The 12,746-nt window shown below is 43.9% G+C and overlaps 1 protein-coding gene across 3 annotated transcripts in view; it reads right to left on the reverse strand.

The window, feature by feature from the left end:
* The window catches only part of gpr142 (G protein-coupled receptor 142), a 9,315-nt gene extending 4,186 nt beyond the window's left edge, over positions 1-5,129 (reverse strand). For all 3 annotated transcript variants that reach the window (XR_014117187.1, XR_014117186.1, XM_027013089.3), the window contains exons 1-2: positions 4,896-5,129; positions 1,114-1,268 (exon numbers count right to left, since the gene is read on the reverse strand). Coding sequence is in view for 1 of the 3 variants with exons in the window: in XM_027013089.3 (XP_026868890.2) it covers positions 1,114-1,252 (139 nt within the window). In the remaining 2 variants the exon portion in view is untranslated. The remainder of the gene's footprint in view (positions 1-1,113; positions 1,269-4,895) is intronic.
* Between the last annotated feature and the right edge of the window lie 7,617 nt (positions 5,130-12,746).

A 12,746-nucleotide genomic window follows, 5' to 3' on the forward strand; every position in this document is an offset into this window, starting at 1 on the left:
AAAGGGAGAACAGACAAGAGGAGGAGACGTGATGAGGAGAACGTAGAGGATAACAGGAAGGCAGCGTGGGTCAGGGAGGACAGGCAGAGAGAGGAGGTGCAGAGGACACAGCTGATCCATAACTACTGAGTGGATTTGTCATTATGACGTTTGCCCACCGTCACCAAAATGCTGATCGAATGTTAGAGAAAAGTGTGACATCGTGCAGCAAACTGTCCAGGTGCTGTCACGGAGTACGCTTGATTTCAAACAAACAAACAAAAAAAGTCAAGCCAGGCTGTTTTTTGATCCTAAGAGGAGTCGACAAAAATGTCAGCAGGTGAATCTTTAAATCTGGTTCTCGATTACTCCTAGCCTAATACTCTACCTAGTTGAAAGCTGTTATACTCTAAAGCAATGTTTAAATTGAAACAGGCACTAAACTCTTTCCTAAAAGCATTGGCTATTTGAAGCTTTGCTCAAAGTTTCTTAACATGTGAAGCTTTTCTAAGCTATCAGTGCCAAATAGCACCTACTCACTGTGGTGGTTGAAACACAACACAATCCCCTGTTGACAGGTTTCAGTCAGCACTGCTGGTTCTTCTTTATCTTGGCTATTATCTTTTTGGCATAAGAATATTATTTGACTATTAAGCTGAATAAAAAGCCTGTTATACAATCGATGTATTATAGATGTGTGAGAACACATTGTTCTCCAGTCGCTTTTGTTTTGGCTGTAGAACGATTTTGCACTCTACTGGAACACAGCAGATAATGGAACATAACCTGTTGTTTGTATTCTGTGGGACCCTGTGATAAGGATGTATGGGACCATTTTAGAGATCATTAAAATATTCATGTTAAGATAATTACTTATTGATCTGTTAATTAATCAACTAAGTGATTGATTTGCTCGTGTTCATTGTGCTTAGGTATTGCCCGTGGACATTTTCACGTGACACAGATTGTCACTTGACATAGTGAGTATGTCTCTGACTCTGGATTGTCTAATAGCTGTATGTCGTCAGTATTTCCAGAGTAAATCACCTCTGGGAAAACGATCAAATGACAGCTTGTTGTCATTTCTTTTGCAATTCCGATTTCGTCAGCGACACAGACGCTGGGGTGGCTCACCTGGAACTCCCACACACAGGAGGATGCTGTAGTAGATGACGGGGACGTAGCCGAGCATGCACTCTGACCTCTGTTGGTCCTCAGGGCTCTCCTGCTCCCCCTGGTGGCCTGGCCCTGTGTCATTGTGCCAGCTGACCATAGCCCTCGCCTTTCTCCTGTACCCACACAGAGGATAAGTGGGTAAAACATTCAAGTGGCTTAATATTCTTTAGTGGTCATGTGGTTTCCTGTCCCTTTGTAAACAGTTGACGAGACACAGTTGGGTCAGCATGGTCTCCATTAAAGGCTACAGTAAGATAGTATAGGCTATAAAGGCTTTAGTACCATAATAAGAGCCCCCTCGCAGCTCCTGTACATCACTATAGCAGGCACCGTGTAGCTCAGCCTGTATAAGTCATGTCTGGCTTCAAGATCTTAACCCTCATCCTCACAACAGGGTCGTGCTTATTTAGCAAAAGGCCACATAACATCTAACCTGGAGTTAGCAGGGCACATGCGTTAGTAGACTGATGGCAGGTGGCGGTGCAAACATAAGCTCAAACACTGCCATATCAGGTGAGGAAGTGTGCTCTTTTAATATAGCCCTGCTGAATACCACAGGACACGGACCTGTGCTGGTCATACACATTAACCTGAAACGTTAAGACACACTGAGTGCGACACATTTCTGCAGAGTGGAAAGACGCTAATGGTTCTGAAATGTTTAGATCAGGCTATGGGGTTAATGACAGAAAGAGCCGACCAGTAAAGCAGCAGACACTTAGAAACAAGATCCTGCTCTCTGATGGGGACCAAGGGCCCAAAACTGCACTGTTTCCTCATCTCCTTATCTTCTTTTTCTCTTCCAGCCTTTTAATGTATCTTTCACCCAACTCAACATCATCCGTCTGCTTTGCTGGACATTCCGGAATGCGTGTTACGGTGCATGTTCCTAGCAACCGCTTGCCTTTTCCACTTGACCCGGAAGTAGCTCCAAAATCGATAGCCTGGCTTGTATTATTTTCTTTAACAACGTCAGGTAGAGCCAGTGCCTTTCCATCCTCCTGATAATACGACCCTCAGACCTCCAGTGCTGATTAAAGGCTGGCAACAGCTTTAATGTAGAGGAGTGAGTAAAACTACACTGCAGTGCACGCAGAGATGACTCGAATTCTAGGAGACGGCAGGAAGTGTGTTACGCATTTTTTGCTTAGGAGGGCAAATTTACAATGAGCAATGGAAATAGAGAGAACAGGAGAACATCTGTCTTCTGTCACCTCATAATTGCTGCTGTGTCACGACCCCGGGGGGGGGGGGGGGGGGTGTTATTTGTGACTCCACTGCGGTTGAGCGTACTTAACTCCCGATTCTCAACTGCAGTGACCTGTGAATAACCCCAGCCATGTTTTTGTACATTTTGTTCACTGACAATTAGAGCCTAACAAAGCAATTAATCAGGTCCAGCATTTTGAAGAACTAGCTGATGGGGACACCGATGAGGAGCCGGTCTCAGAGCTTTAGAAACCATGTTCAAATTCAATTTGCTCACATCACAAATTTGAATTGAAAGAAGCTAGGGCTTCTTAGAAGAGTGACTACTGATCTGAGAACAGTATTACTGTGCAAGCAACTGGTTGCTGTAAGCAATTGCTTGTAGGATAATCCTTGCAAAATCTCAGGAGAATGTGTTGTGTTCATTTCTTTCTCTTAATACAATAGATTTATAAAAGGAGATTTAAAAACTGGGTTAGGTTTAAAGATTTAAATTGCAGAGATTAAAGATTAAAACTAATTAGTTTTAATGGATATTTAAAGAAGACTTTTTTTTCCAATTTAACTCCATTCCCCACACTTTTTGAAAGACATCTATAAAACCCTTATACCATGTAATCTTCTATGCTATGAAGAAAAGGTTTATTTTCTGGGCATTGATCTTGTATGCTAATGACCACAACTCTCATTGGCTGCCTCTGAAGACAGGGTGGAAACCGTGTGAAGATCTCTGCAGTGAGCTCAGATAGTGACAGCAGAGTGGCAGGGTTTGTTTGAGTGTCAAATATACGCTTGTTTGATGTGAGATCACGAGCAGTATATCCAAACAGCAGAATAACATGTTCTGCATAGAAAAGGAAACTGTGGGTATGTGTGGATTGGTAAGGAAAATGTATTTTTTATTTTTTTGTATTTTTAGCAAGTTATACTAAAGGTTGGCCAAGAAACACTTTGTCTTTCTCTGTATGTCACCAGATTTTAAGATAAGAGCCACAATCCCAATGCATTACTAACGTTCTCATCTAGCTGGCTGACGCACAGAGCTATGATCACATAGAACTGCTCGGACAGAACATCCAGGCCTCGGTGTGACACTGGAGCTCATGGCCTGCAGTCTGTGATGGTCCAGGGCGATGAAAGTGCATTACAGGCCTGGGGGCATCTGGGGGATGCCGTACGATTCTGTTGAAGCAGGGAACCGGAGGATCAAACGTGGGAAGTGCTGTCCAAGTGCACTTCTGCATTCTGACACCCTTGGAAGCTCCTTGGGAAGCCACTCTGACGCTACACCACGGTGGAGCATGTATCATTAATGCCATGCTGCGAGTCCTATAATGATGTGAAATCCACACGCCATCACCATTCATAGCATGCTGGGCAAGAATATCCACCAGGCTGAATAGGGTCTCAGATTTCATGCCACAATATAACCACTGCTTCATGTAGCACGCGGGCACCTGGTGTGGTCGTGTTCTCGAGCTCAGCAGAATTATCTGTGGTCTGGTGTTCTGGGGACAGCTAGGCTGCGTGGAATAGGACAGAGAAAGGATGCAATGAACTCTACTCAGTACTCTCAATTATTCATGAGGAGACAGGACACCTGAAACAATAGCCAAGCTCAAGGACAGAGCCATATCTGTACTGCATGTGTCCCAGCACATTTGGGAAGAAAACAGCCCAGATCACCACTTTCAGGGAGAGGGAGGAAGAATGACTGATTCTGGATGCTGTGCAAATTTACAGTGGTCCTACATTTAACCGTACCCGACAAGTGAATCTGGAAACTCCTAAACTTTCTTTCCTCAGTTTTCTGAGGATTCAAAAGAGTGAGATTTCACAACTTTTTAATGTGACCTATGTACTTCCTGTCATGTGAGCGAGAATTAAAAAGACATAACCCAGGAGGAAGACTTGAAGTGTCCAGTGACCAACTGATCTCCAGCACAAATCACTCCAATGAAGTCTGTATGTTTTGAAAGGTTTTTGGTTGGTAGTCATAAATAAAGAAGCAGATTACATAAGTATAAATCAATCTCCAGAAATAAAAACCCACAGACGTGAAGGAAAGAAAACATAGACTGATATATTTACATAAGCATTTTTTAAAAAGAATTACTGTTGACTCAAACACCAAGATAACCGAAAGAAGTGGTTTTCATTCCATGTCATATTTGGACATAATTTAGACACAAATTGGACATCAAATTTGCCTTTTCATATAATGATGTTCTCTCTTTTAGTAACAATTTTCCAAACGAAACAACTGGAGCCTCAGAAAACTGTGATTTCCACTTGGAAATTGTACAGTGCAAGATTAACATTAATCGGTGTATAGAAAACCCACCTCTGCCATTTTACTGTGTTTGCCTAACAAATATTTAACAAAACATTATTGCCAGAGTTATCAAGATGAGAAGGAAAACATGTATATTTAACTGGCTTCAGAAAATAAATGGTCCTGGCAGGGAGGGTAAATATTTGAATAAGAGGGTCTAAGAGAGATGGAGAGAAAGCAGGACAGGCCCTCTTACCGTCAGGGTCAGGCACTGGTCCCCATCTGCCCACTGTGGGCTGGAAGCTCCTCTGCGGGGCTGCGGATCCCTAGAGCCCGATTCCCAGCCCGGGCTTCTGTGAGGAAGAGGAGGAGGAAGAGGGGGAGAGGGATTGAGAGTGGTGGTCCCCGAACCGCTGGCCCATTGCTGCGGCTGGCTGGGCAGAGAGTGAGAAAGGACAGGAGAGAAATGAGGGAACCAAGGCGAGAGACAGAGTGAAGGAGAGAGGGGGGGAGAGAGAGAGAGAGAGAGGGAGAGAGAGAGAGAGAGAGAGAGAGGGAGAGAGGGGGAGACAGAGAGAGAGGGAGAGGAGGTTGGGAGAGAGATGAATTAGGGAGGGGTGAGTGTGTGCATGTATTAACGAGGTCTCTTTAGGCATTGTGGCTTTGTACTGAATATAAATAAGATTTAATACAACCAGTCTCTTCAGGTGTGTATTTTAGAACCTTTCACAGAAACAAACTTTATAACTTTAACAATATAACTTTATATAACTGTTATAAAGAACACAAACAAATTTGGAACAATTAATAACTTGACTGATACCATAGTTGACCCTGATGTGGTGTGATTGATTCAGTCTCCAACAGCAAGCTCACTTCTTGATTCTATGCCTCTTCTATCAGCAGATATTCGAGACTGAAGCTTTCATCAGCGCAGTCTCTCCCATACGTCCTCAGATACATTCTGTGCTGTGGAGTATTCCAAACCACAGGAGCAGGGTGGGAGGTAAAGGTCTCATTGAGATCTAAGGAGACGTTATGGAGGCAGTCTTCCTCATGGCAAAAAGGAGTGTAGCAGTGTCTTCTTCAGGGATTTCTCCACTTTGCTATAATTACATCATGCAACAGCCACTTAAAACCTGCTTCTTTTCCAGTTACTCTCTCTCTTTCTCTTTCTCCCTATCTCTCTCTTTCACTCTCTTGCTCACTCTCCCTCTCTTTCAATTCAATTCATCTTTATGGGCATGGCTATACCAGGTACAGTTTTACCAAAGCAAATAACTGATTTAAACAGAACATGTCAATTGCTAAGATACTAGAAAAAAAATTACAATCAGTAAATTAATAGGAAAGAAGTGACAATAAATTAGTGACCACAGTCTTCTCCCACTCTCTGGGAAACCAAGATTGTGTTGTATCTTCCCATTTCTATGACTAGATTTTGGTCACTGATAACTGGTCTTTCTCTCTCCCTCTCTTACTCTTCATACTCTCCTCTTACTGCCCCCCCCTCTCCCCTCTCTTTCTCTTTCTCTCTATCCTGATGGCTGATTTGCGAGTGTTAGTTTGATAAACTAGAGCTGGCCTTCCTCCACACCAGATGCACAACCAGATGGAAAAGATTTCCCATCATACAACAGAATTATTATCATTAATCACAGCTCTTGGGTGGGGAGGTGTCAGTTTGCTATGGACCATGGAGGCAGTCATGCAGTCCATTTCTTCTACCTGCTCACTGAACTAATCCTGATATATTTTATAGTTTTCTGGAGCCAAACCAACAAAGCAAAATGCCAAACCCACAAATCAAGACCAAATTATGTCCATGCTTGTAGCATTCAAAAAAGGAGAAGGCACAGTTTTGTCTTTTCCCCCATATACGAGCATCTGTGTCAGTTAAATGACCATAAAGGCCCTTCTGTCTGTCACTCCACACCGAGATGGGAGCAGCCTGTATCAAAACAACACTCCAATTCCCAAGAGCCCTCACACAACACACAGTTCTTGGGGTTAGCCTAGAGTGCTTTCACTACTCCAGCTTGCCCTCTTATATCCTCAAGATTTTTCCCTCATGAGTTGTTACACTTTTCAGAGCTTTGATGCAGCAGTTCTGTTCTTCTGTTTTTCTGGTTTTTGTTTTGGTTCGCGCTGGTACATTTTGGCAGTAAAGCGCTTTTGGATTTGGGCCCACCCTTGGGCCTTGGATTCCTTGGAGATGTCACACGTTTGTCTGAAGAGAAACAAACATGTAGGACATGTCTCACCTCTTTCCTGATTTATACAAAGAAAAAGCACAAGAGATCACCACAGCTATGACACCCATGAACAATCCAAAGAGTTTAGTCTCCAGACGAAAGAGCCAGCCCTATTCTAGATGTCCAGACATCGATTAACGGTTCACCTGCTGATGCTAAAATGTTCATTTTTTTTATGCATGGCAAATGTCTTGGTTCTTCTCTCCTCAACCAAATTCTCTCATGGTAAACTCATAAATCACACCTCCTTTTCATTTTTTTTTTCACTATTAGTGTCAAGTGGTTGAGACATTTTTTAAATTTGGGTTATAATAAAATTATTTCACATTCATCAGTGTCAGATGAGAGGACTACAAACAGTTTTTGAAAGAAGTGTCAAATGCCTAGAGTTTTAGCTTGTCCTAAACCTGCTTTGACATCGGTGGTCCAAGCCCTTAAGCTGGCCCTGTAGCTGGTTTGTCACTGGTGCTTGACCCCACCACACTCAATCCTCCTCTGGATCAGAACAGCCACAAGAATGCGGATGTGACTTCCAGACAAAAGAGAGAGTCCATGATGCCCGTTTCTTATGTGCAGCCGCTTGTGCGGGGCAATTCCTTTAGACGCGACTATGAGGGGGTTCAGCTGTTTGCCTACAGGGACCAAAGGCAATACTGTCACAGGCTATCGTTACCATGACCACATCTGCCCTCACCATGACCCTATCTGTTGGGACTGACAGTTCAGCCGGATCTTCACCCGCACAGACTTTATGTGGAAGGAAGGAGACATTACTAAATGTATGTGTGTGTAGTCATGGTGTATAGAAGGTTATTTAATGTATATACAAATGTGTTCATGGTGTACAGAATTTTATTTAATGTATACACATGAGTGGTCTAGATTGTTATGAAATATATATACATGTGTGTGATGGGGTATCCACTGCTATTGAATATATATATATATATATATATATATATATATATATATATATATATATATATATATATATATATATATATATATATATATGTATGTATGTATGTGTGTGTGGGGGGGTGAAGATATATTTATTGTCATTGAATATACATCCATGTCATGGTGTATTCTTTGTTATTGAATGTATAAGCACATGTTTTCATGGAGTATAGTTTACCACTTCTATGCTATTGCTTTTTTTTTTTTTTATCCAGCACATGGATCACTTTTTAATTTTGTAAGCCTCTCTATCTTGTAACTAAACTCTGCATTCACTTAAAAGGAGATCTTAATGCTAACTCTGTTTTAGTGGCCAACAACTCTGCAAAATAAAAAAGCAGTTCTAGCTGATCAGAACTTCTGTATCGCATGGCTCAGGTTAATTCAGCACTTCCAGGAGGAGGACTGAACTCCACTGAGACAGAACTATGTTTATATGACTTCCATTTGTTCCAGTATTTATGTTGGATATCTACCACCCCTGCTCCTGAACATTTGTTCCTGCAGAGTTTAGGATTAGTTTAGTCTAGACTAGCACCCCCGATCAAAACTATCAGATGCAGAATGCAGGAGGATTGGAAGTGAGTACTACAGGAAATCAGTACTATGAAAGCATCACCAGTAGCAGGTTAAATGGCTTTAATGAGGCATTGGCTCTTCCCTTCATACTGTGTTGCAGCTGGCCCAGGTGACCAGGTGACCAAGTGACCAGGTGACCAAGTCACCAAGTGATCAGATGACCAGGTGACAAAGTCATTAGGTGACCAGGTGAACAAGTGATCGGGTATCTGTGGCACTGAGAATCAGACTCACCTAGGCTTGAGCAAAGTGCAGGAGGAATGCAAACTGACACACAAAGCATGTCAGAGCAAAGCTCTGTTTCCATTTGAACTCCTTAATTTCAGAGAAGGCATAATGTGTTTACTGTGCTGTCTTCAACCTGTTTTGAGGTTATTAATGCAGATTTAATTATCTGACATTCGTCAGGAGTATAAAAGACAAAGAGAGGGGAGCAGATTGAGAGGAAAGGAGTCAGTAGTCAAGGAGAGAGAGAGAGAGAGAGAGAGAGAGAGAGAGAGAGAGAGAGAGAGAGAGAGTATTCGAATGCCACACATAAAGGACTGCTACATTAAGTTGCCTTAATGAGTTTTAGCATCTGACATAAGGAATCACTGCCCTCTGGTGGATTAAACAAGGAAGCTATTGGTAGATTTGAAAAACATTTAATGCTGCAAGGAAAGATGAGATTGTTGTACTGAAGAGATCTTTGAAAAGATGCATTTTACCTGGAAAAACCTACACAAAGGAAAAACAACATAAACACGAATAAAAATATATTTCTATTTTCTGATTGTGTAACGCATATCAGAAACTGATTCCCATCTTCTTTATGCCTGCATTAAAAAAGTGTACATCTGAAAGACTTCCTGAAGTAACAACAGATAGAGACTGAGAGAGAGAGAGAGAGAGAGAGAGAGAGAGAGAGAGAGAGAGGGAGGGAGGGAGGGAGTGAAGGACAGGAAGAAGAGAGAGACAGAGAGAGAGAATGAAAGAGTAAGAGTAATTAACCTAGGTGCCTTCCTGGGTTATTGGATCACTGGCTGTGATGGATTATGCTGGATCATAGTACTCCAGGGAGTCTAAGCACTCTCTACTGACTCAGGCAGCTGACTGAGCCTCGCAAATGAAACAATGTCTATGGCCCTGCAGTGAGGGGACTATTTAAAAGCCCTCTCCAGTATTAGTTTACAAACCAGGCCTGATCTAGTGCACCTTTACCTAGTCAGCTCCTGAGGTCTCTTAGTTTGGGATATATGGGCCACATCTGTGTGTGGATGTGATTGCTTTCTTATTTTTCTTCAATGTAATTAAATGTCCTTTCTGTTAAAGCGAACTTACTGCCTTACCCATCGCTGGCACTGCAACACACAGTGTTACCATGGCAACATACACAGCTCTTCCCCATTGACAAATGCTGTACGCAGAAGCAGACACAGCAATCATCTGCCTTGCTGGGTTAACTCAGAGTCTGTTCACAGGAGCACAGCCAACCCCTGCCTGGTGTGAACTGAACTCAGACCAGCCTGACGAGGGCTGCTTCAGAACTGGTGATATCACTACGTAAACATGACGGTCACAGATATATATGAGCCCCCGCAAATGAAATGATCCGGAGAGATGGATTTTGCCTGGGGTCATTATTTTAGAGGGACTCAGCTTGCCAGTGCTCGTATATTCACACCACTGCCCAGACTGGCAGACATGCCATGGTGTGGCTTCAGTCGGCTCCATTCAATACAGCCTGCGTAGACAGAGGCAACGGCAGAGGCATTGTTGAGCCTCCCCGAAGTCAATGATTTACTACAGAGAAAGCCTTTCTCTCTTTCACTCTCATTCCCTCTTTCTCTCCCTCTCGCTCTCCCCGCTGTCTTGCTGTGTGCAGTATATGCAGTGCTGGGTTACCTCGTGACAGAGCCAAGGTCCTGCCTATCTTAGACTCAGCACATTTCTCTTCTCCCTTGGCTGGCAGTAAACGAGTGACATAACAAGCATACGAGGCCTCCACAACTACCCCCCACTCCACCACACCCCAGTGCTGCTGCTCTCAGTCTCTGTAACAGAAGGGGCCTCACTGTCCGCGTACGGAGGAATGAATATCAGCTCTGACGCACGGCGCTGTGTGGACAGTGCATGGTGTAACGGGACTCTTCGGCTCTCTGCTCGAGCCAGTGAAGGCACGACGAGAATACTGTGTCAGGGGACACCGTGTACGTAGCAACACGGTCTCACCTGTCTCCCAGGTTTTACACAACAGTAAGTATATCCAGGCCAAGGCCCTGTGCCCAGCATTGTGCTTATACTGATTACTTACATGTGTGTCACAACCTCCATGAATCAGAAACAAGCTTGGGAAATGCAGAGCTGAGATTATTTTATAATAAGATCTGTTTGAACAGCAAACCAGCATCCTGTTGCGCATAACGATATTCACACACTCACTCACACACACACACACAAACACATGCACACACACACACACACACACACACACACACACACACACACACAGGCAAACACACACCGTGACTCCTACAATATTTTCCCACTACACCGACGAGGCGTCTCAAGATCAGTGTCGGTTTAAACCGAAAGGCAGAAAAAATCAGGGCCATTGCCATGGTAACCACGCCCCTGTCCCTGGCTTGTGTCCACTGCTCAGTGGGACCGACCTAGTAGAACCACTAACCGAGCCAGCAGCCAGGGGCTCTGTGCAGCAGAGAGCACAGGGGGCAAATAGGGAGGTGTCCACTACAAGCAAAGGAGTTAAAGAGCGAGAGAGAGAGAGAGAGAGAGAGAGAGAGAGCAGAGAGAGAGAGAGAGAGAGAGAGAGAGAATGAAAGCGGGGGAGGGAAAGGACCCCGGCAAACTGCACAAACTCTGAATGAAAAAAGAATGTGCATTTGGAGAGGGGCGTCGCTCGCACCTCAGCTCACCTCCCCTCCCCTCCCCTCCCCTCCCCTCCCTGACGCTCCATGTTCAGCCGCTCTGTGGAGGTAAGGGGACCTGGGAGGCTCTCGCGCCTGACTGCCAGCTCCTCCGCCTGGGCACAGGGCGGCGGGCGGTCGGGCCGCACTTGGCAGGGGGAGAAATGGAGAAAGAGAGCAGCGTGAATGCTGAGCCTGAGTGCAAGTCAGCTGGGCCAGCAGTGTGCAACCAGGAGCCCTGTGTCTGGGCCCCACTGGGGCTGTGGCGGGAGTGGACCGAGGCCCAGCGCCCAGCAGAGCTTCAGCGGGTCATGGTGGCTGGACTTTAGTGGGCTCGTGGTCTGTGATTTCAAACATCCCCCATTTAATCCTTATGACAGTATAAGTGGGAACAGTCCAAGAAAACTCACAGACACACACACACACACACACACACACACACACACACACACACACACATGCATTTGGCAGAGGAAATGTTTAATGTATACCATTTTCTTTATTTTAGTCATTCTAAAATGTTTATAAAGTTAGGACAGATATGCGTTTTGACTTCATGAAACATACATTCATTTAAGAATGTAAAACTTGTCTTATGTCTAAATAATTAGGCAGCTTTACCTCAGTGTTGTCATGGTGTCCAGCTGCTGATATTCTGTTGTATGATACACATTATGGTTCATGATCATGTGGACATTACCAACAAGGAAATGGCAACTAGAAAAAAAGATATGGGTGTGTGACCATACATACCTACAACAGCAAACATGCACGCACGCACAAACACATACACACACACACACACACACACACACACACACACACACACACATATCTAACAAATTATGTCAGTGAGCCCTGCATTCAGTGGCATCGCTGGACTTTGTAAAATGATGCACAGCCACACAGGGGACTCAACTGCTCGATCAAGCCTGCTCTCCTTTGCACAGGGAGAGAAGTGCTGAGCAACAACACTTCAGCTTGTCATTTTTAACAATGAAAAAGAGGAAGAGTGTGTTCACACTGCTGACCACATGCACACAGCCACATGCTCAGGTCTAAATGAATCTGGCAGTGTTAGCTGTACGGACTATGCGCAAGCCAATGTGCTCCCTGCGTGCATTCGCTGCGACTTATGTAGTCAGAATTATGTTGTTGTTCCTGACATTGCTAATATGAAAATGATTTTTCAAGCGCCATTAGATTTAGATTTGAGGTTTTTAATAGGATAGCTATTTAATAGTTTACTCTGCAAGTCAGTAGAACAGCTTAGTAACTGTACTCTGCACTGTGATCAAGACGATCACAAACGCAAGCAGCCATTCGTTACAAATCTCTGTAATATAATCAAGGCATTACAACCATCCTGATACAATGTACACTAATATTAACCATCAGACTGAAAGA

The sequence above is a fragment of the Electrophorus electricus genome, chromosome 15, assembly GCF_041902795.1.
Source record: "Electrophorus electricus isolate QZ-2024a chromosome 15, ASM4190279v1, whole genome shotgun sequence".
Taxonomy (NCBI): domain Eukaryota; kingdom Metazoa; phylum Chordata; class Actinopteri; order Gymnotiformes; family Gymnotidae; genus Electrophorus; species Electrophorus electricus.